General features: G+C 44.1%; 1 protein-coding gene across 1 annotated transcript; it reads left to right on the plus strand.

Moving 5' to 3' along the window:
• Window positions 1-14,934, plus strand: LOC141109964 (chemerin-like receptor 1). Its single transcript, XM_073601216.1, has 2 exons — window positions 1-61; window positions 13,339-14,934. The coding sequence occupies exon 2, from the start codon at window positions 13,369-13,371 to the stop codon at window positions 14,449-14,451; it is 1,083 nt and encodes a 360-aa protein (XP_073457317.1). The 5' UTR covers window positions 1-61; window positions 13,339-13,368; the 3' UTR covers window positions 14,452-14,934.
• Window positions 14,935-27,703: the final 12,769 nt, after the last annotated feature.

The following is a 27,703-nucleotide window of genomic DNA, read 5'->3' on the forward strand; positions in this document are numbered from 1 at the left end:
AGCATTGCAGACATTTTTAGAGAGTTCTGATCTGGAAGAAGCATCTCTTTACCAAAGCCAAGTAAGTAACTTATGATTCATACCTATGAGCCTTACAGCTACTTTTTTGTTTAAAATGGGTATAATAATTTTGTCGTGTATAATATACACTTGAATATGCATGCAGTTAGCTTTATGCCCTTGGGGGACATGCACCATTTTCTCTGCTCTCTTCCTTATGGTTTCACTACCCTCTTCTCATTCTCCTCATTCTGTCCCCGGCTCCTGCTATGCCCTCCCATCTTTACCGTTCCACTTCTCCACTGTGTTTCCTTTTCTCTTCTTTTCTGTGATGTTGACTGGGTCCCTACCTTCTTTACTGTTCCACAACTCCACTGTGGGTCCTTCTAATGCCTTCTCTGTGATGTAGACTGTGTTCTCTCTTTCTTACTGTTCCAATCCTTCACTGTGGCTCACTCTCCCCCCTTCTCTGTGATGTTGACTGTGTCCTCCCTTCTTTACTGTTCCACTCCTCCAATGTGGCTCCCTCTCCCCCTTCCTTGTGATGTGGACTGTGTCTTCTCATCCTTACTGTTCTGCTCCTCCGCTTTTGCTCCTTCTCCCTCCTCCTCCTCTACCTGTCCTTCCCTCCTTACCATTCCATTCCTCCACTGGGGCCTTTGATATGGCTGTGGATTGTGTCGTTTCTTACTATTCTACTCCTCCACTGTGGCCTTTGATGAGACCTATGTCTTCCCATCCTCTCTGCATACTGTAGATGGTTGTACCCTCTTATCATCACTGCTACACTCCTCTTTTGTAGTCCTTTCACCACCCTGGCACTGTGATGCAGGCTGATGCTACTTTTACCCCTGTCTAATGCCCCATGCACACAGGGCATTAGAAAAAACAAGCTGTAAAGCCACTAGCAACGCAGGAAAAAGCAGCTGTAAAAATGTGCTTTTAGTAGCTTTTTGTGTTGGCATTAATGCACGTTTAGCCGCACTAGCTTTTAGCGGCGTTTCTCTGCCTCTATTCAAAATCAATGGTTCCCTATGAGAGCCCATTGATTTGAATAGAAGTTGCACCAGAAGTCGGATCATGATGATCCAAATTGCAGTGCGACTTGTGCGCTGAGGATCTTGAAGAGAAACCCCACGTCAAAATGAAAAAAGAAAATGGTGTGGGGTCCTCCTCAAGATCCATACCAGACCCTTCAGTCTGGTATGGATTTTAAGGGGAACCCATGCCAAAAAAAATGGCAGGGGGGTCCCCCCAAAATCCATACCAGACTCTTATCTGAGCATGCAGCCCGGCAGGTCAGGAAGGGGGGGCGAGTTACCACCTATGCTATACTAGTTCACATGCCCTCAAAATAGGGGGTGGATGCTTTGGGGCAGGGGAGGCCCTGCTCCCCCCACCCCAAAGCACCTTGTCACCATGCTGATGGGGACAAGGGCCTCTTCCCTACAACCCTACAACCCTGGCCGTTGGTTGTCGGGGTCTGCGGGCGGGGGTAGAATCTTGAAACCCCCTTTAACAAAGGGGCCCCCAGATCCCAGCCCCCCACCCTATGTGAATGAGATTCACCCAAAAAAAAAAAAAAAGTGTCAAGAACGAAAACAGTACACAGGTTTTTAAGGTAATTTATTAAGGCAGCTCCGGCGTCTCTTCCAATTTCTTCTCCCTCTAGCGATGTCTTCATCCTCCAGTTCTTCTCCTCTCACCGCTGATGACTTCTGCCAGTCTTCTCCCTCTGCCAGTTCCCCTCTCTCCCCTGTCTTCGTCCGCTGTCTTCTCCCGCTGTCTTCTCCCGCTGTCTTCTCCCTCGGTTCTTCCTCCGATGTTCTCTCAATGCTCTCTCCCACTGTAATGCTGGGTCCGCTGCGTGCCAATACTTATATAGCCAAAGGGCAGGGCCACCCGTCGACGTCATTCGGAGGTCCCACCCTATGTGACGTCACTGCCCGGGAGAAAGCGTTGAGAGAACATCGGAGGAAGAACAGGAGGAGAAGACAGCAGAAGAAGACAGCGGAAGAAGATAGGAGAGAAAGGTGAACCCAGCAGAGAGAGAAGACAGTGGCGGAAGAAGTCATCAGTGGTGAGAGGAGAAGAACGAGAGGATGAAGACATCGCCGTAGGGAGAAGAAATCGGAAGAGACGCCGGAGCTGCCTTAATAAATTAGTTGAAAAATCCGTGTACTGTTTTCATTCTTGACACTTTTTTTTTGGGTGAATGGGTAGGAGTACAATGTACCCCCATACTCATTCACATAGGTTGGGGGGCCGGTATCTGTGGGCCCCTTGTTAAAGGGGGTTTCCAGATTACGATAAGTCCCACGCCCGCAGACCCCGACAACCAATGGCCAGGGTTGTCAGGAAGAGGCCCTTGTCCCCATCAACAGGCCCCCCCTGCCCCAAAGCAACCACCCCCCCATGTTGAGGGCATGTGGCCTGGTATGGTCCAGGAGGGGGGGGGCGTTCGCTCACTCCCCCCCTTTTCTGACCTGCCAAGCTTGTATAAGGGTCTAGTATGGATTTTGGGGGAACCCCCATGTCGTTTTGTTTGGCTTAGGGGTTCCCCATAAAATCCATACCAGACTAAAGGGTCTGGTACCTTGGGGGGGATCCCACGCCATTTTGGCGCAGTGTTCCTCTTCAAGATACTCAGCGCACAAGTCATACTGCAAGTTGGATCATCACGATCCAACTTCTGGTACCACATCTATTCAAATCAATGGGCTCTAACAGGCAGTCCCCGAGTTACGAACGGGTTAGGGACTGCCTGTTTGTTTTTAAGTCGGATTTGTTCGTAAGTCGGAAGCGCATGCACAGAACGCCAGAGACGTCGTTTTCCGATGTTTTCCGATGTCGTTTTCCGATGTTTTCCACTGTTTTCCGATGTTTTCCGCTGTTTCCAACATCGGTTTCCAATGTTTTCCTATGTTTTCCGCTGTTTTCCGATGTTTTCCGATGTGCCCGCCGATGCTGCTTCCCGTTCGTAAGTAGGAGTCATTTGCAAGTTGGAGGTTCATAACTCGGGGACCTCCTGTATAGGGAAACATTGAATTTTACCTAAAACAGAAATGCTTGATGTAACTTAACAGCGTTAAGCCGTGTTTAGCAGCTTTTAGCAGCGTCAGACATTTTTACAGCTCGTTTTTACTGCTCCTGGAAGCACAGGCTGTCGTTTTTTCTACTACCCGTAAACGCTTTTGCCTCCAAATGCCTCTGACAGTTTATGTGTGCATGGACACATAGGCTAACACAAAGGGGTGCTTAGAAGGAGTTAAAAAATACGTCACTGTTCCATTCCTTCAATGGGTTCCCTTCTCCTACAGGCAGTATGTTAAAAGGTTGTGCAATTCTATCATCACAATTTTACTTCTTCACTGGGGTCCCTTCTTCTCCTTGGCTCTATGCTCAAGACTTTGCACTTTTTGTGCCTTCAGTGATCCATCTTCAATACCCCTTAGTCCAGGGTTTCTTTCTACCATGGTTGTAGGTAAGAATTGCAAATTGTTTTGCTTATCAGGAAATGGTAGTCTCACTCGCAACACTTACATTGAAATATAATATGCACTGTGTGCAGGGGAAATATTATGGTTTTTAGCTGGAGCTGTTAGACTATGTGCACATACAGAGATAAGGAAGTGAAAGACAGCACAGGATACCCTGGAGAGCTTGTATATTAGTCCTTAGGTTAGTTTATCAACTTTGAAGTGTACTTCCACTTTTGCAGCCAAGTTGGGATAACACTTAATTTATATTTGTTACGTGTTCCCATTAACGTCAAATATCTTAAAAAAAATTAATTAAAAAAAATGCTGGTTTTCTTTTTAACCACTTAAGGACCGAGCCTCTTTTTGAGATGTGTTGTTTACACAGGGGTCAAATGCAAGTCAGAAGGAAGTTAACGGTAAGTCAAATGCAACTGTCAATGAACTGTAAATGATCTCAGAAGCATCTCAAACTGATCTCCAATGTAAACTGATTAGTCTGGAAAATTGTGTTTACTCATTGATATAAACCCTTATTCTGGTTGTGTGCCACTCTATGCCAATCTCTTTTTTATTCCACATTTATAGAGGTGATGGTACTTCACACCTCCCAGCTGTCCGAGAAGAGAAAGAGGGACACCATTTAACCACTTAAGGACCGGGCCTCTTTCTGAGATTTGTTGTTTACAAGTTAAAAATAGAAAATTAATAGAAAATTACTTAGAACCCCCAAACATTATACATTTTTTTCCTAACACCCTAGAGAATAAAATGGCGGTCGCAATACTTTCTGTCACACCGTATTTGTGTAGCGGTCTTACAAGTGCACTTTTTTTGAAAAAAATACACTTTTTTGAATTAAAAAATAAGACAACAGTAAAGTTAGCCCAATTTTTTTTATATTGTGAAAGATAATGTTATGCCAAGTAAATTGATACCCAACACGTCACGCTTCAAAATCGCTCCCGCTTGTACAATGACGACACACTTTTACCCTTAAAAATCTCCATAGGCGACGTTTCAAAAATTGTACAGGTTGCATGTTTTGAGTTGCAGGGGAGATCCAGGGCTAAAATTATTGCTCTCGCTCTACCGATCGTGGCGATACCGCACATGTGTGGTTTGAACACTGTTTTCATATGCGGGCGCCCACTCACGTATGCATTCGCTTCTGCACGCGAGCTTGGCGGGATGGGGCGCGTTTCAATTTTTTTTTTTCTTATTTATTTGACCTTTTTATTTTTTATTTTTACACAGTTTTTTTTTTTTTTTTTAAGTATCACTTTTATCCCTATTACAGGGAATGTAAACATCCATAGAAACATAGAAAAAAAAGCATGACAGGACCTCTTAAATATGAGATGTGGGGTCAAAAAGACCCCACATCTCATATTTACACTAAAATGCAATAAAAAAAATGTCCCTTTAAGAGCTTTGGGCGGAAGTGACGTTTTGATGTCGCTTCCACCCTGCAATTTTATGGAGATGAGTGGGGGCCATCTTCTCTTCACTCGTCTCCATACCCAGCAAGGGTGAAGATCCGATCGCCTCCGCCACTGCCGACGGCTCCGGTAAGCGGCGGAGGGGACCGGAGCGCGCTTACCTAGTGATCAGGTACAGCGATCTCTCTCTACTCCCAGTCAGCCCTCCCCCCCACCCACAGCTAGAAACACCTCACTATGACACACTGAACCCCTTGATCGCCCCCTAGTGTTAACTCCTGCCCTGCCAGTGTGATTTATACAGTAAATAGTGGCTATTTTTAGCTCCGATCGCTGTATAAATGTCAATGGTCCCAAAAAAGAGTCAAAAGTGTTCGATCTGTCCACCGCAATGTCGCAGTCCCACTAAAAATTGCTGATCACCGACATTACTAGTAAAAAAAAAAATAATAATAAAAATAGCATAAATCTATCCCCTGTTTTGTAGACGCTATAACTTTTGTGCAAACCAATCAATATACGCTTATTGCGATATTGCGGTACCTTGATGTAGAATACCGGTCAAACATCACTTCCGCCCAATGGTCTTAAAGGGGATTTTTTTTTTTTTGAAAATTAAAGACATTTAATTGCATTTAAGTCTTTTTGACCCCAGATCTCACATTTAAGAGGTCCTGACATGCTTTTTTCTATTACAAGGGATGTTTACATTCCTTGTAATAGAAATAAAAGTGACCTACATTTTTTTTTAAAAGGACAGTGTAAAAATAAAAAATAAAAAGTAAAATAAATCAGAAAACCTAAAAAAATATAAAGCGCCCCATCCCACCGGGCTCACGCTCAGAAGTGAACGCATACTTAAGTCGCGCCCGCATATGGAAACGGTGTTCAAAAAACACATGTGAGGTATCTCCGCGATCATTAGAGTGAGAGCAATAATTTTTGCAAAAGACCTCCTCTGTAACTTAAAATTGGTAACCTGCAGAAATTTTTAAACGTCGCCTATGGAGATTTTAAAGGGTCAAAGTTTGTTGCCATTCCACGAGCGGGTGCAATTTTGAAGCATGACATGTTGGGTATCAATTAACTCGGCGTAACATAATTTTTCACAATATAGAAAAAAATTAAGCTAACTTTACTGTTGTCTTATTTTTTAACTAAAAAAAAATGTATTTTTTCCCCAAAAAATGCGCTTGTAAGACTGCTGCGCAAATACGGTGTGACATAAAGTATTGCAACGACCGCCATTTTATTCTCTAGGGTGTCTTAAAATATATATATAATGTTTGGGGGTTCTAAGTCATTTTCTAGCAAAAAAAAAATGATTTTAACTTGTGAACAAGAAGTTTGAAAAATAGGCTTGGTCCTTAAGTGGTTAAAGTGGAGGTCCCCCCACCGCTGCAAAAATTAAAAGGCAGCATCTACACATACTGCAGCTGCTGACTTTTAATAATCGGACACTTATCTGTCCTGGAGTCCAGCGATGTCGGCACCGCAGCTGATGTTTCCATCAGCTGTCAGGGGCATACGGCCTCCATTGTGAGTAAGGGAATCCTACCGCTCATGCGCAAGGCTCCGCTCCTCTCTCCTACTGGCCTGGTGGCCTGAGAAGGAGGAGGGAGGAGACGGTGACATCAATACCCATGGCTGAGGCTCCCGGAATTGGGAACAGGAAACCTGTGAAAGACAGGTATTCTGTCCCCCCCCGCCCCCAAAAGGTGTCTAATGTGGCACCGGAGGGGGGGGGGGAGTACAACGAGCAGAAGTTCCACTGGAACTCCGCTTTAAGGTCAAGTATTCCCCCACGGCAGCTTCAGCCTTGTCCTAGGGTATTGATGAAGACAGCACAGAAGCAAAGGTACCCCATGTGTGTGTGTAAAGTGACCCGGTAATGAAGTGCCTAACGTAGTCCAGAAGAACCCACACAGGGTAGGCCTTCCATGTGACCCAGAACTTGGTGCCCAACAAGTTCATGGGAAAACGTGGAGGATGTGACAAACAACCACACTACTTCCCCACCTGCCCACAAGTAGAATATATTCAGTGACAGACAGTCATCAAATCTAAGAAATTTGCCTTCATATACTGAGCAGTGATTAGAACCACACAATAGAAACTCCATTCAAAGTGTACTTAAGAAGGCAAGGGCTGTATGTATACAGTATTTCACATGACATCGGTCTCCAAAAGAGCATGAGTATAATAACACAGAAGGGAGGCCCCATGTCTGAGACAGAACAAACCACCGACTAACCAAAAAACAAAATCAAAATAAACTAAAATAAAACAATAAAATAATATAACCATCGGTTATAAACCAACAAAGTCAAAACTACATCACTCTTTAGCACTTGGAGAAGAACAACTCAGCTGCGAGCTCGGTGGGGTACCAGTCAGCTATAACAGAAAAATGGTCAATTACATAGTAGCAGGTATTAACTCTAATGCCGTGTACACACGATCGGACATTCCGACAACAAAATCCCATGTTTTTTTTCCGACTGATGTTGGCTCAAACTTGTCTTGCATACACACGGTCACACAAAGTTGGTCGAAAATTATGAATGTCAAGAACGCGGTGAAGTACAACACGTACGACGAGCCGAGAAAAATGAAGTTCAATAGCCAGTGCTGCTCTTCTGCTTGATTCTGCCACTTTGTGCGTCGGAATTGTCTACACACGATCGGAATTTATGAGAACGGATTTTGTTGTCGGAAAATTTGAGAACCAGATCTCAAATTTTGTGTGACGGAAATTCCGATGGAAACTGTCCGATGGAGCCTACACACGGTCGGAATTTCCGACAACAAGCTCCAATCGCATTTGCCGCCGGAAAGTCCGACCGTGTGTTCGCGGCATTAGAGGGAAATGACGCCCTTGCTGGTGTTGTAGCGAATGTGTGCAACCATACATGTAGTACTGGTAGGTCAGTCGTGGCTAAGTAAGATTGTCAATTTCCAAAGAATAGCACATTGAACCAGATCAGATGTTGAGAAACGGTTGTTCTTTATGTTTACTAAGATAAACCCATCATTCTGCCTCCGCACTCCTCTCTACTTCTCTTTGCAAGCCTTTAAAATTAGGACAGCTACTCTGCTTCCAATATTTAGGGATGAGGGATCCCTAAATCCCTCGGCTTTAAGCGTTTCCCCACATCTTCTGAACGGAGCCAAAAGTCTCATCCCTAAATATTGGAAGCAGAGTAGGGATGAGACTTTTGGCTGCATTCAGAAGATGTGGGGAAACACTTAATTTAGATGATTTTAAAGAGGAAGGGGTAGTATGAAATAAGTAGTGACAAAGGGTAAATTCATAGGCTTAAAGTGTAGTGCCAACATTTTTTAATCTTGGGGCAGTTTAAATATGTGCCCTCCTTTGGACAGTCTCTCCAACACCTAGAATCCGCTTGTGGAAAGATTCTTGATAGTTGTTGAGGTGTCCGGTACCATCTGCTTTGTATATTAACCACTTAAGGCCAGAGCCTCTTTTTGAGATGTGTTGTTTACAAGTTAAAAACATTTTTTTTTGCTAGAAAATTACATAGAACCCTCAAACATTATACATTTTTTTTCCTAACACCCTACAGAATAAAATGTCGGTCATTGCAAAACTTTCTGTCACACCGTATTTGCGCAGCAATCTTACAAGTGTCACTTTTTTTTGGAAAAAATACACTTTTTTGATTTGAATTAAAAAATAAGATAACAGTAAAGTTAGCCCAATTTTTTTATATTGTGAAAGATAATGTTACGCTGAGTAAATTGATACCCAACATGTCAAGCTTCAAAATTGCTCCTGCTCGTTGAATGGCGACAAACTTTTACCCTTAAAAATCTTCATAGTCAACGTTTAAAAAATTCTACAGGTTGCATGTTTTGAGTTACAGAGGAGGTCTAGGGCTAGAATTATTGCTCTCATCCTACCGATCGCGGCGATACCTCATATGTGTGGTTTGAACACCGTTTTCATATGCGGGTGCTACTCACGTATGCGTTCGCTTCTGCATGCAAGCTCAGTGGGACTGGGTGCGTTTAAAAAAAAAATGTTTTTCTTATTTATTTTATTTTTATTTTTTATTTTTACACTGTTTTTTTTAAAAAAAAAATTGTGTCACTTTTATTCCTATTACAAGGAATGTAAACATCCCTTGTAATAGAAAAAAAGCATGACAGGACCTCTTAAATATGAGATCTGGGGTCAAAAAGACTAAAATATTTACACTAAAATAAAAAAAAATGGCCCTTTAAGAGCTATGGGCGGAAGTGACGTTTTGATGTTGCTTCCGCCCTGCAGTGTTATGGAGACGGGTGGGGGCCATCTTCCCCTCACTCGTCTCCATACCCAGCAAGGGGTAACATCCGATCGTCTCCGCTGCTGCCACTGGCTCCGGTGAGCGGCGAAGGGTACCGGATGGAGGCGGGGGGGGCCCTCTCCCGCTACCGATAAAAGTGATCTCATGGTGAATCCTCTGCAGAGAGCACTCTTATCGGAAAGTGAACCGCCGGCCGAAGAAGAGGATACCGGGGTTATGGCAGCTAGCTGCTGCCATAACAACGATATTCCTCTTCAAAGTAAGGACGTATATCGGCGTGCGGCGGTCCGGAAGTGGTTAAAGAGATAGCTCAGAGTCAGCCATGACAGCTCCTCCTTAGAAACTTCTACTTGTAAAAGGCAAAAAATATTTTGTTTTTAATTTTTTTAGACATACTGTGTCAATGGGAACAGATAATAAACATATGGTGGGGTTTTCTCAAACTTGACTACAAAAGTGGAAATATGTTTTAAAGTGATTGTAAAGCCTAAACATTTTTTCTACCTTAAAGTGCTGGTAAAGGCAGAAGGTTTTTTTTTATCTTGATGCATTCTATGCATTAAGATAAACAGCCTTTAGTGTGCAGCAGCCCCCCTCAGCCCCCCTAGTACTTACCTGAGCCCCATCTCGATTCAGTGATGTTGCACGAGCGACTTGATTGTCTAGGACTCTCCCTCCTCATTGGCTGAGACAGCAGTGAAGCGCCATTGACTCCCGCTGCTGTCAATCAAAGCCAGTGAGCCAATGAGGAGAGAGAGGGGGTGGGGCCTGGCCTGCAGCTGTATGTCTGGATGGACACAGGGAGCTGTGGCTTGACTCAGGTGCCCCCATAGCAAGCTGCTTGCTATGGGGGCACTCAGCAGGAGGGAGGGGCTGGGAGCGTCGAAAAAGGACCTGAGAAGAGGAGGATCGGGGCTGCTCTGTACAAAATCACTGCACAGAGCAGGTAAGTATAACATGTTTGTTATTTTAAACAAAACGAAAACGAGACTTTAGTATCACTTTAATGCATTCCTTGCATTAAGTTAAAAAATGTTTAGGCATTGATTTTGACCCCTCACTCCCTCTTATGCTTACCTGAACCTTCGTTCGATCCAGCGCTGTGCACATCTGCAGCTCTTCTCTCCCCTCACTTCCATGTCTCACTGGCTTTTTGGGGCACCAGGAGCCATTGGCTCCCAGTGCTGTTAATCAAAGTTAGTGACGAGGAAGCAGGGGGCGGCTCTGGGTCCGGCTGTGTGCGTCAATGGACGCAGCAGCAGGGCTTGGGAGCGAGCATGCACATGTGCCCCCATGGAAAGCGGCTACCTGTGGGGGTACTGGACATTGAGAAGTTCGGGGCCACTCTGTGCAATTCCATTGTATAGAGCAGGTAAGTATAGAGATGTTTGTTATTTTTAAAAAAAATCCTTTACAGCCACAAGTACTTACAGATATACAGAATGGACCCTGTAGATAGTTGCTTGATCCAGACATTTTTAGTTTAATGCCTGTGATGTTAGACATATGCGGTTTGTTTTGTTCCAAATTGAAATTTGGACAAATTTCTTGTTATTATGAAATTCGGAGGTATCCGAATTACAATAGTATCAAATTTAAATGAATCCGAAATAACGAATCAAAATTTTGGACAAAATTCAAACTTGAATAGTTTTCGAATCACATTCAAATTTCCGAAGAAATTCCAAAAAAAATAGAATAGAAAATAAAGGAGGAATAGAAAAGAATATAATGGAATATAATAGAAAATAAAAGAATATAATATAATAGAGTAAAACAGAACAGAATAGAAAATAAAAGAATAGAAAAAATAGAATAGGAAAAAAAGGTATAGAATAGAAAATAAAAGAATAGAGTAAAACAGAACAAAATAAAATAGAAAATAGAAGAACAAAATACAATTAAGTATGAAATAAAGGAATAGAATACAACAAAATAAAAAATAGAATATCTAAGAATAAAATAGAAAGAATACAGCCATCTTCTGAAATTTGAATTTTGAATAGAATAAAGTCAAATTTGAATAGAATAGAAAAGAATATAATAGAAAAGAATAGAATAGAATAAACAATAGAAAAGAATAGAATAGAAAGAATATAACAATACAACCGCTTTCTGAAATTCTAATTTCAAACAGAATAATTTTGAATTGTGAATAGCATAAATTTGAATTTGAATAGAACAGAAATAAATAGAATAGAATACAAAAGAAAAGAACAGAATAGAAAAAAAGCAAAAAAAAAAAAAAACAAAACAAAACAATAGAATCGAATGGAGTAGAAAGAATTTAACTCTTCCTGTCTTCCAAAACTCGAATAGAATAAAATTTGATGTACAATCAAATTGGTTTAGAATGCAATTCAAATGAAATTCGATTTAAATTGGAATGGAAAAATTTGGATCGATTTACCGTATATACTCGAGTATAAGTCGATCCGAGTATAAGTCGAGGCCCTAATTTACCACAAGAAAATGGGAAAAACGTATTGACCCGTGTATAAGACGAGGGTGAGAAATGCAGCAGCTACTGTAAGTGGAAAAAGAGGGTCAACAATGCCCATCTTCAGCTGTATACCTCCCTGTGTCCTGTGCATGTGTCCTGTGCATATGTGCATGTGTCATGTGTCCTGCGTATATGTGCATGTGTCATGTGTCCTGTGTATATGTGCATGTGTCGTGTGTCCTGTGTATATGTGCATGTGTCATGTGTCCTGTGTATATGTGCATGTGTCGTGTGTCCTGTGTATATGTGCATGTGTCATGTGTCCTGTGCATATGTGCATGTGTCATGTGTCCTGCGTATATGTGCATGTGTCGTGTGTCCTGTGTATATGTGCATGTGTCGTGTGTCCTGTGTATATGTGCATGTGTCATGTGTCCTGTGTATATGTGCATGTGTCATGTACCTGTGTCCTGTGTATATGTGCATGTGTCATGTACCTGTGTCCTGTGTATATGTGCATGTGTCATGTACCTGTGTATATGTACCTGTGTCCTGTGTATATGTGCATGTGTCATGTGTCATGTGTATATATACCTGTGTCATGTACCTGTGTCCTGTGTATATGTGCATGTGTCATGTACCTGTGTATATGTACCTGTGTCCTGTGTATGTGTACATGTGTCATGTGTATATGTACCTGTGTGCATGTGTCTATGTGCATCCTACCTGTGTCCTGTGCATCCTCCATGTGCCGCTCTGCAACGATCAGCGTGTGTGGCGGCCATTCACTGTTCAAAAGCCACGCCTCCTCCTCGTCCATGATAGGCAGAAAACTCCATTTGCCAGCAGTCAGCTGTCGGCCTAACACGGACATTCTCTCATCCTCATACCACGGACAAGGATGAGAGAATGTCCGTGATAGGCTGTACACTGACTGCCTATCACAGACGAGGAGGAGGTGCGGCTTTTGAACAGTGAGAGGCTGCCGAGTGCTATGTAGCACACGCTGGCCGCCGTCTGCCTGCATGACACGCTGATCATGTAGGCAGATGGCGGTGACTTGAGAATAAGTCGAGGGGGGCACTTTCAGCCCCAAAAAAGGGGCTGGAAATTTCGACTTATACTCGAGTATATACGGTAAATTTGAATAAACAAAACAAACAACTCTGAAAACCATTTAAGCTAATTTAACTAAACAAATTTATGTAATTAACAAATCAAAACGAACACATTTTTTCGTTCTGCACATGTCTATATGATAGAAAGCCAAGATAATTCCTGATGTGATCTGACCTTAGTCAAATAAATATGTTTGTGCCCTAACTTGTGACATCATTATAGAAGACTGCAGTCTTCTGAAGTCTGTGAGCCACATATGGACAGCTAATAGCAAACATTCCCCAGACAGCAATGTGGGCACCCAATTGAGGAGCCTCTCACTTTCCAGTCTGAAAGAAAGAAGACTGGGGACCCAACAGGTCACGTGATACGTGGGGTATTTAGTTTTTTTTTTTTTTTTTAATCCTCTGTGATAATAAGCTGCATTTGTTGGGGTCTTTTATGTCTGCCTAAAGTTAAGTTTTAAGTAAGGAAAACAAGCCTTTGTTGTGGAGAAAATCACCATTTTTTTTCATAAAAGATTTTTTACTTCATTGTCACAGGTTCCTTTGACTCTGTTTTGCTTTGGGACAATGGAAAATTCTACGGTATATCTCAATATCTCAATGACATATGTGCTCTTCACAGTCACTCCGCTGGACGAGCTGGAAGATACTTACTCAATTGACTTACATGATGACAATGATGACAATAAAAAAACGTCAGATATGTTTCATATAATTTCAATAGTAATCTATTCTGTGGCCTTTCTTCTGGGGACAATTGGAAATGGTCTGGTCATCTATTTCACCACTTTTAGGATGAAAAGGACTGTCAATGTTGTTTGGTTCCTTAATTTAGCCATAGCTGACTTTATCTTCACATTTTTCCTGCCATTCAGCATTGCCTATACCGCCCTTGGTTTTCACTGGCCTTTAGGGAAATTCATGTGCAAGCTTAACAGCACTATTATATCCATCAATCTGTATGCCAGCATCTTCCTGCTCACCGTGATCAGCATCGATCGTTGTACATCAGTAATGTTCCCTGTTTGGTGCCAGAATCACCGAACTCCTAGAGTGGCCTCCTTTGCAGCCCTGGCAGTTTGGATCCTAGCATTCCTTTTCAGCTCCCCTGTTTTTATATTCAGAGATACGACTATTTATAACAATTTAATTGTTTGCTTTACCAAATTTCATGAAGATCAAAATGTTGCTGATTCAATACACAAGGGCATGATCATAATACGACTCACATTTGCTTTCATCATTCCGTTCTCTCTAATTATCCTGTGTTATGCAATAATTATGTTTCGCATCCAAAGAAATCGCATGAACACATCTGGCAAGCCATTTAAAATTATTTTAGTTGTTATAATTTCATTTTTTATCTGCTGGTTTCCTTTCCATGTCTTCTCCTTTTTGGAGTTGTCTAAAATGTATCCTGGCAATGATCACCTGAATGATGTAACACGCATTGGATCACCTCTTACCACCAGTTTGGCCTACATTAACAGCTGCATCAACCCTGTTCTCTACGTGTTTATGGGGCGAGATTTCAAAACAAAGTTACGCAAATCTTTCCGGTCAGTTCTTGAAAAAGCTTTCATGGAGGAAAGTGTTCCAGCAAGCTTCAGGAGTAAGACCAGGTCAACCTTCGACTCTGAGGAGGTGTAAACTGAAGCCACATCCACAAATGAAAATGTATTGTCATGGATTAAGGAGACATGAGCTCTTTGGCTTTTTTCAGGATATTTTGATTTGTTTTACTTATGTTTCTCTGATTCAATAGTCTATCCTAGTAATTACTGTAATTTCAAATAAGTTTACCTGCCTCCATTTGTTAAAGAAGGCTGCTGTAATTCGCCACAATACTAGAATACGAGTTCTGGTTAAATTCAGCTGATAAATCCTTTGCACTCCAAATACCCGGAAACATATCTGGACATGCTGACTTTTTTTTCCATTGTTTTTGGACCTGTCAATATGTACATAATTTCTGGTGTAGGGTCAATAACTACCGTATATACTTGAGTATAAGTCGAGATTTTCAGCCCTTTTTTTTGGGCTAAAAGTGCCCCCCTCCACTTATACTCGAGTCACCGCCGTCTGCCTACATGATCAGCGTGTCATGCAGGCAGACAGTGGCCAGCGTGTGCTATTACCATTCGGCGGCCATTCACTGTTCAAAAGCCGCGCCTCCTCCTTGTCTGTGATAGGCAGAAAACTCCATTTCCCAGCAGTCAGTGTACAGCCTATCACGGACATTCCCTCATCCTCGTCCGTGGTATGAGGATGAGAGAATGTCCGTGATAGGCTGACCGCTGACTGCTGGGAAATTGAGTGTTCTGCCTATCACAGATGAGGAAGAGGCGCGGCTTTTGAACAGTAGAATGGCCGAATGGTATTATCACGCGCTAATCGGTGCAGAGCGGCACACGGAGGATGGAGATCACCACACGGAGGCTGCACAGGACACAAGTAGGATGCACACATACACAGGACACATGCATGGGACACAGGTAGGTGACACATACACAGGGACACAGGTAGGTGACACATACACAGGGACACATGCACAGGACACATGCACAGAACACAGGTAGGTGACACATACACAGGGACACATGAACAGGACACATGCACAGGACACATGCACAGGACACAGGTAGGTGACACATAAACAGGGACACATGCACAAGACACATGCACAGGTCACATGCAAAGGACGCAGGTAGGTGACACATGCACACATACACAGGGACACATGCACAGGACACAGGTAGGTGACACATACACAGGGACACATGCACAGGACACAGGGACACATGCACAGGACACAGGGAGGTATACAGCTGCAGATGGGCATTGTTGACCCTCTTTTTCCACTTACAGTAGCTGCTGCATTTCTCACCCTTGTCTTATACTCGGATCAATAAGTTTTTCCCAGTTTTTTGTGGTAAATTAGGGCCTCAACTTATACTTGGATCGACTTATACTCGAGTATATATGGTACCTTCTCAACCTTGGGACTTCTCAATATCTCACATCCCAAAAATTGCCTATTATGTTTCTTTGCTGATTTACCAATCTCTAAACATGCCAAAACTTTACAATGAATACTTTACAGTTGAAAGCGATCCTCTCCTCCTTCCTTTGGGGCTTGGTAAAAACATGGCAATCTTCCATTATTCAAACTTACTTATGATCTTTGCAAAAAAAACTGCAGGTCTTTGATAAAAGATGATGAGAAAATATGGTGTAGATTATTATTATTATTATTATTATACAGGATTTATATAGCGCCGACAGTTTACGCAGCGCTTTACAACATTAGGGCAGACAATACAAGTACAATACAATTCAATACAGGAGGAATCAGAGGGCCCTGCTCGTTAGAGCTTACAATCTAGGAGGGAGGGTCAAGTTATACAAAGGGTAATAGCTGTGGGGGATGAGCTAATGGAGAAAATAGTGCAGTTGTTAGATGGAGGCAGGATAGGCTTCTCTGAAGAGGAAAGTTTTCAGGGATCGCCTAAAAGTGGATAAATTTGGAGACAGTCTGACAGATTGGGGTAGGGAATTCCAGAGGATGGGCGAGGCTCGGGAGAAGTCCCGGAGGCGGATATGGGAGGAGGTGATGAGGGAGCTAGAGAGCAGGAGGTCTTGGGAGGAACGGAGATGGCGATTAGGTTGGTATTTTGAGACTAGGTTAGTGATGTAGCTGGGGGCAGAGTTGTGGATGGCTTTGTAACTTATTGTTAGTATTTTGAATTTAATTCGTTGGGCGAGTGGCAGCCAATGGAGGGATTGGCAGAGAGGGGTAGCAGACACTGAGCGGTTTGTAAGGTGGATAAGTCTGGCAGCAGCATTCATGATGGACTGCAGGGGGGATAGTCTGTTTAAAGGTAAGCCAATGAGGAATGAGTTGCAGTAGTCAAGGCGAGAGATAACCAGGGAGTGAATCAGGAGCTTTGTGGTTTCATTGGTTAGAAAGGGACGTAGTTTAGAGATTTTGCGGAGGTTGAGGCGGCAAGCTTTGGAAAGTGATTGGATGTGGGGCTGAAAGGAGAGTTCAGAATCCAGGATAACACCTAGCACCCTGACATGTGGGGACGGGTGGATGGTTGTGCCATTGCTCTTGACAGAGAAGTCAAGGGAAGAGGCACGTGGGGAGGAAATATTATAAGCTCAGTTTTGGACAAGTTGAGTTTGAGGAAGTGGTGTGACATCCATACAGATATGTCGGTTAGTAAGTTAGTGATGCGTGTAGATGGGCTTCTATGTCTATAATATTTAGCTGCAAAGAGATGTGAGAGACTAGACTGTTGTATTGTTATTACCATATATATATATATATATATATATATATATATATATATATATATATATATATATATATATATATATATATATATATATATATATAAATATATAGATATATATACGTTTATTCACAAAAAAAAAACAATAAATATATCTTGAAAAAATCGAGAAACCAACTTGGACAGTCAACGGTTATATCTAAACTGCTTGCTTTAAAAATACATATAATGGGGTGCCTTTTATATCTGCCTGGAGATAAGCTTTAGGTACAAGTAAATTAGCTTTTGTTACAGGTAACATTATCCATTTTTTCCCCTATTTTTTCAATTTTTTACAGGTTTCTTTGTCTCTGTTCTGTCTTGACACAATAATAAATTCTACTATGATTTATGTCATATAATGCCTTTAACAGAAGTTATTAAAACAACTTAAATATGTTCTATTGTCTTCTGTTTCTCTGTGTAGAATGTGTATAGAGCTATACACTCAATTGCCAAAAAGTTGAGGACACCCCCCCCATATTATTGAGCTTCCAGTGAAGGGTACTGTTAATGCTAAAGCATACAAACAGTCCCTATTTTGAAGTCTTATATGCAAGTTATTGGCCATAAAAAGGTTATGGGGTCCGGGTACTGCCCTGGGGGACATGTATCAATGCAAAAAAAAGTTTTAAAAAGATCGTTTTTACAGTGATTTTAATAATGCTCAAAGTGCAACAATAAAAATGAAAAATTCCTTTAAATATAATGCCCAGGGGTCCCCTTAGTATGCCTATAAAGTGACACATCTGTACCATGTATAGAACCTGCTGCAGCAAAATTGACATTTATAAAGAAAAAAATTTAAATTGGCGGCAATACAACCTCATTTTATGTTAAAAAAAGGTGTCGGGATCCCTCCCAATCCTTCGGGTCTGGTATGGATTTTAAGGGGAAACCCATGCCAATTTTTTTTTAAAAACAGTGTGGCGCCCCCAAAATCCATACCAGACCTCTATCTGCAGCCTAGCAGGCCAGGAAAAGGGGGGGAGGCCCTCTTCCTCCTGAACCATACCAGGCCAAATGCCCTCAATGTGGGGGGGGGGGGGGGGTGATTGCTTTGGGGCAGGGAAACCTGCAGGCAAGTCTGTTGCTTTTCACATCATGGCCAGGTTTGCATTCATGTGGATGTAAACCCAAACAATGAACTTCTCTTATTTGTTCTCCTTTGTTCTGTTATATATACCATTAAAGAGTTTTGTTTTATCTGCTCCATATGTGCCCTCTTAATTTTGCCAGGAACCCAGTGCTGCCCTATGCACTCTGCATTGTTATCCCAAGCATTATTAGCCCTACCTCAATTCTCTACTGTGAACCATAGGGGGTTATTTACGAAAGGCAAATCCACTTTGCACTACAAGTGCACTTGGAAGTGCAGTCGCTGTAAATCTGAGGGGTAGATCTGAAATGAGGTGAAGCTCTGCTGATTTTATCATCCAATCATGTGCAAGTTAAAATGCTGTTTTTCACTTTCATTGCATGTACTGCTCGGATCTACAGCAACTGCACTTCTCAGTGCACTTTCAACTGCAATGCAGTGCACTTGTAGTGCAAAGTGGATTTGCCTTTAGTAAATAACCCCCATAGATTACATCTCCCTACATTATGGAGATAAGGAGAAAGGGAGTTTTTCTGTATGCCTCACTTACTTCCTGCCCTAGTGTAACGATGCTGCTCCTCCATAGATACAGTGGAGGAGTGAGCATAGCCACCCTTGGCTTGACTAGGTCAGCTGTACAGCTTCATTTTCTATAGGTGGCAGGAATACTATAGCATGAAGACAATGGGTGGGGCATTAAAGGCATCAGAAAAAGTTCACAAGTAAAATACATAAAGTTTTTTATACAAAGATTAAAAAGGACAACACAGCCTGCATATTCCCCAGATCACTTCATGAGATCTGAATGATTCCGGTCCGAACATACTTTTGTTGTTGTTTTTTCCCCCTTTTTTTTTTAAACAATACTCAGTTACATTGCACATTTTATAAATTCTCATTACATTTTGGCAATACCACAATCCTAAGTGCGGCCCATCATTCTGATCAATAGTATGGTCAAATGAATTTAGTTAGCATTAATACCCAATAACCTCTCCATCACCAGATCCACTGGGACTAGTCCCGGTACATCCAGCCACTGTCCCCAGAGTTTCTCAAACTTTCGGGTACACCCCCTGTGCTGATATACCATTTTCTCCATTCTGATCATGTTCCCAACTGCGGCGATCGATTCCTTAACTGTGGGAGGGTCCTCTGATATCCAGTGTAACATTATCATCTTACGTGCTACCAATAGGGTCCTAGTGACTGCTATTCTGATGCTTTCTTCCCATTCAAATACTTCTAGCACATTTAATAAACAGTGTTTAGGGTCAGTAGGCATAGAGATCTGAAATACCCTATTAATGGTGCCCACCACTCCGCCCCAATAGGGATGAAGCTTCGGGCACCGCCACAGAAGATGAATCAGATCTCCATGGTCTCTTTTGCATCTAGTGCACATCGGGGGGGATCTGAGACCCATTTGGTGCAATCTGTGTGGAGTATAATACACTCTAAAAATAAGCTACAGTTGTGTTAACCTCTGTGATACATTAAGTGAACTTGTGGGCACTGCTTGTAAAATCTCCTCCCACTGATCCCCATCCATCTGTCCCACATCTCTCTCCCACTTCTCCATCACTCTCAAGGGACGTTTATTCATGAAGCCCTGCAGGAGCATATTATAACATTGAGAGATGAAACCTTTAGTGTTAGCAGCTCTCAGGACTAAGTTAAATAGTGGTGTAGGTAAAGGAGACCACTCGGAAGCAATGCTCTGAGCCTTCACCGCATGTTTCGATTGCATATAGTGGAACTTCATATTGGACGGCAAGCCGTGTCTTTCCTGCAGAACCTCAAAAGATAACAAAATTCCGTTCTGAAAAATATCTCTAATGTATACCACCCCATATCTCCTCCATAGTGCCCCATGCTATAACTGTGCTATTTCAGGGTAGGTCCCATTAGACAATATTGTGCTAAAGTCAGTGTATCCCCTCACCCCCTGCAGGTATCTAATTTTGTTCCAGATTTTCTGGAGAAGATTATAGGTCGGGTATATCTTATTTGGTTTCCCAAAAGCAAGAGACTCAAGTGCCGACGACACTGAATCTCGCTTTACCGTATGTAACATCACAGTCTCCGAGGAGCTGCGGGTGATACTTGACCTATCTGCCTCCCCACCCATGATCCCTATTAAGTGCTGAAGTTGGGCTGCTAAGTAATATAGCCATGGGTTCGGTAGGGCCAGTCCCCCCTCATCTTTAGGGCGTTGTAGGTGTTCAAGCTTGATTCTGGGAGGGCGATTCTTCCAAATTAACAGACAGAAGAGGGAGTTTACAATTCTGAATGTTTTCAAAGGGACCACCACTGGAGAATTGTGGAGTATATATAATAGCTGGGGCATGAGGATCATCTTTATCAGATTCACCCTACCAGCTATCGATAAACATAGTGAGTTCCATGTCTTAATCTGGTCTCGGAATTTCTGTAGTAATGGGGAGATATTGAATCTCCCGTACTCTCTCACAATAGGCGTCACTTGGACTCCCAGATACCTAAAGGATGTAGACAGGGGTATGGAGTTGTTGATGGGAGGCCTGCCCCCTTCATCTATTAACATTAGGGAGGATTTTGTCCAGTCGATCTGGAGTCCCGAGTAAGTACCAAATTCTGCTATGGTTGACATGGTTTCCCGAAGAGAATCTTCAACGTCCCCAGCAGAATCATAGTGTCATCCGCATAGAGCATCAGTTTCTCATGCCTGTCGCCATAACGAAAGCCAATGATACCCGGGTGATCTCTAATTGTGATAGCCAGGGGCTCAATGGCTAGCACAAAGAGCAGGGGAGACAAAGGGCACCCCTGTCTTGTACCCCTACCCAACACAAAGGTAGGAGACATTCTGCCCGACGCTCTAATGGCTGCCTGCGGACAGCAGTAAAGTAAACGGACCCAGGAGATGTATGTTTCCCCAAATCCAAACCTCTGGAGAATGCCCCATAAATACTCCCATTCTATGCTATCGAAGGCCTTCATAGCATCCAACGAGAGCAGAGCCCTCTGTCCCCTTTTATCGGCCTGGGACTGAATGTTCAAATAAAGTCTCCTGAGATTCACTGCCGTTGATTTATTTGGCATAACCCTGCCTGGTCTGGATGCACTATTGACGTAATGACTTTTTTTAACCTAATTGCTAGGACTTTTGCCAGTAACTTAATATCGCTCTGTAACAGGGAAATGGGTCTATATGATCCAGGGTCGACAGGGTCTTTCCCAGACTTTAGTATCAGAACAATATTGGCTGTGGACATAGAGGGGGAAGAGTTCTATTTTCCCTAGCTGCATTAAACACTGCCAGGAGCTTAGGAAGGAGAATTGCAGCATACTGCTTATAGATTTCCATGGGGAGCCCATCTGACCCGGGGCCTTGAAGTTTGGGAATGCAGCCAACGCCAGTTGTAACTCCTCCACTGTAAGTGGAGCATCTAGTGCCTTCCTATGCTCATTGGTGATCTGTGGGAAATTAATTCCCTGTAGATACCCCATAAGTTCCTCCACAGTATGCTGTCCAGTAGGAAGATACAGGTTCTCATAAAATCCTGCCAGTTCCTGTCCCTTTTTTTTTAGGTGGACACAACTCCCTGCCAAAACCATGCTGATGGATACCAAAAGACAGCTTTCATTTCTGCAACAGTAACTTGCCTCTGTGCCCCTGACATGGTCACAGACTGCAATTGTTTGCTTTCTGTCTCCTATGATTTAAAGTCGTGACATGCAAGCTCTATTCATATTGTTCAATCGTTGTAGGCTAGTTCGGCAGATGCTGTTGCCATGCCACCCCACTCCACTCATATCTGGACTTCTGGAAGTCTGGATAGGACTTCTGGAGTTATGGGCATTTTTGCCCCTTACATGGTTAATTTCTCAGTTTCAGGTTTTTGCTATTTGCAACTAGGGATGAGCTTCATGTTCGACTCGAACATCGTCTGTTCGCCCGTTCGCCGAATTGCGAACGATATGGGCCGTTCGCGCCAAATTCGTGTGGCGTGTCACGGCCCATAATTCACTGCGGCATCGCAGTGCATTGCTGGCTGATGATTGGCCAAGCATGCACTAAGGAGAGGCAGACAGTCACAAGCCAATAAAAGAGGGCAAGCAGGCTCTGTGTCTAGAGGCAACAGTGCTGGTCGTGGAGACGGTGCATCCTCATCAGCACGTGGCCGTGGGACACGCTTGGCCTTTTTTTCAGCAGCTGGCCGTGTTGAGCCGCAACATGCGGAAGACTTGGTCGAGTGGATGACCAAGCCGTCCTCATCCTCCTCATCCTCTCTCACCCATGCTCAGGGTACTTTGTCTGGCAAAGCAGCTGCCAACGCGGCCTCTTCCCTCGGCTCAATGGCATCAGTGACTCCTTCCCTAGCCCCACCATGTGCTCATAAGGTGTCCCTCGAACTGTTTTACCACAGTGTTGGGTACATGCTCCAGGAGGATGCCCAGCGTTTAGAAGGCTCTGATGATGATACTGAGCTAGATGAAGGCAGTAACGTGAGCACGGACAGAGGGGGTGCCCAAGAAGGACAGCAATCTGGCAGTCATGCTCCCCCTGCTGCAGCATACTGCCAGGTTTGCTCAAGTGATGAGGAGGGAGGGGATGATGAGGTCACTGACTCAATGTGGGTGCCTGATAGGAGAGAGGAGGAGGAGGAGGCACATCACCAATGAGGCAGGATGCCCTCCAGGGGCCAGCGTAAGGGCAGCACACTGACTGCATCACACCGCAAAGCTCTGCATGTGCAGGGCGCTGCTGTCTCTGCGCGTTATTCCAAAAGTTCTTTGGTGTGGGCCTTTTTTGAGACAAGTGCATCAGATCACACCTCTGCTATTTGCAACATATGTCTCAAGCGTATCTCACGTGGCCAAAACATCTCCCGCTTGGGAACCACATGCTTGACCAGACATATGTTGACCTGCCATGCAGTTCGTTGGCAAGCGTATCTAAAAGACCCACACCAAAGAACAAAGAGGACCTCTCCTTGCTCCTCATCAGCTGAGATCTCCATCCCCACTATACCTTCAGTCCTCTCTGAGACCTGCACTGAGAGGAATGAAGGTGTAGAATTAGGTGTGTCACAGCCAAGTACTTGTGGGCAATTTGCTTTCGGTACACCAACGTCAGATTATACCAGGCAAATTTCCCTGCCCCAGCTGCTGCACCGCCGAAAGAAGTTCGCTCCCAGCCATCCACATGCCCAGCGGTTGAATGCTAGCTTGGCAAAACTGCTACATTTTCAGTTGGTAAACTCTGCCCCCTTCCGTGAGTTTGTGGAATGTGCGGTTCCTCAGTGGCAGGTACTTAAATGCCACTTTTTCTCACGGAAGGCGATTCCGGCTCTCTACCGGGATGTGGAAGGCAATGTCCATGCTTCGCTGGACAGGGCGGTCAGCGGTAAGGTGCATATTACCGCTGACTCATGGTCCAGCAGGCATAGACAGGGACGTTACCTAAGTTTCACGGCGCATTGGGTGACTCTGCTGGCAGCTGGGAAGGATGCAGGACAAGGTGCAGTAGTGTTGGAGGTTGTTCCGCCACCACGCCTCCAAAATGCCACTACTAATGATTCTGGCACACCTCTCTCCTCCACCCCCTCCTCTTCTTCTTCCTCCATGGCCTCTTCCTGTGCTTTGTCCTCGGAACCAGCGGTGCTCCGTAGGCGTTCAAGGGGCTACGCAAGTATGCAGGCCAAAAGATCCTATGCGGTGCTTGAGCTGGTGTGCTTGGGGGACAGACACACTGGGGCAGAGGTTCTGTCAACTCTGCAGGGGCAGGTTCAGAGGTGGTTGACGCCACGCCAACTTAAGGCAGGAATGGTGGTTTGCGACAAAGGCACCAACCTCCTCTCCGCCCTCCGACAGGGACAACTGACCCACGTGCCCTGTTTGGCTCACGACCTTAACTTGGTGGTGCAGCGGTTCTTGGGCAGGTACCCGGGCTTACAGGATGTCGTGAGGCAGGCCAGGAAAGTCTGTGTGCATTTACGCCGGTCATATAATGCCTGTGCTGGGCTGGCAGACCTCCAAAAGGAATTTAACCTGCCCAAGAACCGCCTAATCTGTGACATGCCGACCAGGTGGAACTCAACATTGGCCATGCTGCAACGGCTGCACATGCAGCAGAGGGCCATCAATGAGTACCTGTGCGACTATGGCACCAGGACAGGGTCAGGGGAACTTGTTTTTTTTTCCCCACGCCAGTGGGCCATGATCAGGGATGCATGCACTGTCCTGTCACCATTTGAGGAGGCCACGAGGATGGTGAGCAGTGACAGTGCATGCATCAGTGACACTGTCCCCCTTGTCCACCTGTTGGAGCACACGCTGCGTGGAATAATGGACAGGGCACTTGAGGCAGAACAGAGGCAGGAAGAGGAGGACTTCCTTAGCTCTCAAGGCCCCTTTATCCAGACAGTGTTCCTGTGTGCCCACCGATCACACAGGAAGAGGACGAGGAGGAGGAGGATTGTGTCAGTATGGAGGTGGAGCCTGGCACTCAGCATCAGCAGCAGTCTTTAAGGGATCATTTACAGTCCCAAGAAACACATGGACTTGTACGTGGCTGGGAGGAGGTGGCTGCTGATTATGTCGTCCTTAGTGACCCAGAGGACTCCGGACCGAATGCCTCAGCAAACCTACGCTGCATGGCCTCCCTGATCTTGCAAAGCCTGCGGAAGGATCCTCCTTTTCGTGGTATCAAGGAGAAGGAACAATACTGGCTGGCAACCCTCCTTGATCCACGTTACAAGGGTAAGGTTGCGGACCTTATCTTGCCATCGCAGAGGGAGCAGAAGATGAAACATCTTCGGGAGGCCTTGCAGAAAGGTCTGTGCAACGTGTTCCCAGAGACTGGGAGGTTACAAACTCCTGTTTCTGGACAACGTGTTGCTGAGGCTTCGGTCAGTCAAAGAAGTAGTGGTGGAGAAGGTGGCCGTCTGACCGATGCGTTCAGACAATTTTTTTAGTCCGCAGCCCCAAGGTATGATCGGTTCCAGCAACCATCGCCAGCGTCTGTTTTACATGGTGCAGGAATACCTAGGGGCAAGATCTGACTTGGACACCTTTCCTACCGAAAATCGTCTGGGTTACTGGGTCTTGAGGATGGATCACTGGCCAGAGCTTGCACAGTATGCAATTGAGCTACTGGCCTGTCCTGCATCCAGCGTTCTTTCGGAACGCACATTCAGTGCTGCTGGAGGCTTTGTAACCGATCACAGGGTGCGTCTGTCCACCGACTCGGTTGATCGACTGACCTTCATAAAAATGAATCAGTCTTGGATCACCACCAGCTACCAAGCAGATAGCTTGTAAGAACATTTTTGGTTCTGGGTGCTGCCAGTCCCTCCACCAGTGCCTAAGGCCCAATTTTTCAGCCCCTGTTTAACAGGGGTGTGTAATTACAATTTTTGATGCAATTCTTTGCAGCAGGGCTAGTTCCTGCACTCCAACTAGAGTATCTGTGAGGTGTTGCAGTGTTGTGTCACCAGCACCAGTGCCTAAGGCCCAATTTTTCAGCCCCTGTTTAACAGGGGCGTGTAATTACAATTTTTGATGCAATTCTTTGCACCGGGGCTAGTTCCTGAGCTCCAACTAGAGCATCTGTGAGGGGTTCCAGTGTTGTGGCACCACCACCACCACCAAAGGCCCAATTTTTCTGCCCCTGTTCAACAGGGTCATGTAATTACAATTCTTGATCTAATATTTCACAGCAGGGCCGTTTCTGCACCCGCCAAGAGTATCTGTGAGGACTTACAGGGTTGTGGCACCAGCACCACCACCACCAGCCCCTGTTCAACAGGGGCATGTAATTACAATTCTTGATCTAATATTTCACAGCAGGGCCCGTTTCTGAGCCCACCAAGAGTATCTGTGAGGACTTACAGTGTTGTGGCACCAGCACCACCACCAAAGGCCCAATTTTTCTGCCCCTGTTCAACAGGGGCATGTAATTACAATTCTTGATCTAATATTTCACAGCAGGGCCGGTTTCTGCGCCCACCAAAAGTATCTGGGAGGACTTACAGTGTTGTGGCACCAGCACCAGCACCAAAGGCCCAATTTTTCTGCCCCTGTTCAACAGGCGCATGTAATTACAATTCTTGATCTAATATTTCACAGCAGGGCCCTGTGAGGGCTTACAGTGTTGTGGCCACAACAACACCTAAGGCCCAAATTTCTGCTGAGTATATAGGGCAGGCCCCTACTTTCAAACATCCAACTTACAAACGACTCCTACTTGCAAACGGAAGGAGGCAACAGGAATTGAGATGAAATCTACCCCTAGGAAAGGAAATTCTCTCCTGTAAGAGTTAATATGAGAAAAACTTTTCTCCTTTCCACTGATGCTTTATCACCAATCCTTGTTTCACAAAAAACCCTACATTTTCAAAAAGCATTTGTCATTGGGACAAAAAGTGAGGTGAAATCTTCTGAAGAGGAGCACAGACAGCAAAACAAATGTCACAGGGGTGATAACCCTTCCCTAGGTTTTCCAAAAAGCTTAAAATAGATTTTTTGGCTGCAGCTAAACACGTTAAAAATGTACCAGTTCAAAATTACAAACAGATTCTACTTAACAACAAACCTACAGTCCCTGTCTTGTTTGCACTGCCTGTATACTGCTGTTCAGAGTATATAGGGCCTGGGGACCCCACACCTTTCCTTTTTTAATTTGGGTGCGGGGCTCCCCTTAATTTCCATACAAGACCCAAAGGGCCTGGTAATGGACTGGGGGGTACCCGTGCCGTTTGTCTCACTGATTTTCATCCATATTGACAGGATCCGACATTACATTAAAGCCGCAAGCAGTTTTAAATGACTTTTTTTCCTTTAAAAATGACATTTTGTGCAGGGACTGTTCTAAGCACGGGAAACATGCGCCACTTTACAGGCATACTATAGACACCCCCAGGTACGATATTTAAAGGAATATTTCACTTTTTTTTTACTTTAAGCATCAATAAAATCACTGCTCCCGAAAAAACGGCTGTTTTTAAAACTTTTTTTTGCATTGATACATGTCCCCTGGGGCAGGACCCGGGTCCCCAAACCCTTTTTAGGACAATACCATGCAAATTAGCCTTTAAAATGAACACTTTTGATTTTGAATGTTCGAGTCCCATAGACGTCAATGGGGTTCTAACGTTCGTGCGAATTTTCGGTCCGTTCACAGGTTCTGGTGCAAACCGAACTGGAGGGTGTTCGGCTCATCCCTATTTGCAACCTGACCCCATGTTTTACCAGCTCAAAATCGTTAGGCTGGCTTTCTTTTCTGTTATTATTTTGATTGTTCATTTTCAATTCAAGTTTTTGTTTTTTCAGTTATCAATCACAACATACATTGTAATGGTCTGTCCACGTTGTATTCGATAAGGTATACCTCCTTTGGCGTTTCCCTTGTGTTGGAGAATTCTGCGATACACTGGAGTCACCTCTATTCCTTTCAGGTAAGCCTGTTTGGATCTCATTT

This window comes from Aquarana catesbeiana, linkage group LG10, assembly GCF_042186555.1.
Source record: "Aquarana catesbeiana isolate 2022-GZ linkage group LG10, ASM4218655v1, whole genome shotgun sequence".
Taxonomy (NCBI): domain Eukaryota; kingdom Metazoa; phylum Chordata; class Amphibia; order Anura; family Ranidae; genus Aquarana; species Aquarana catesbeiana.

Bases quoted from the DNA above. Each gene is read 5' to 3' on its own strand.
- LOC141109964 (XM_073601216.1), top strand. From the start codon at position 13,369: ATGGAAAATTCTACGGTATATCTCAATATCTCAATGACATATGTGCTC.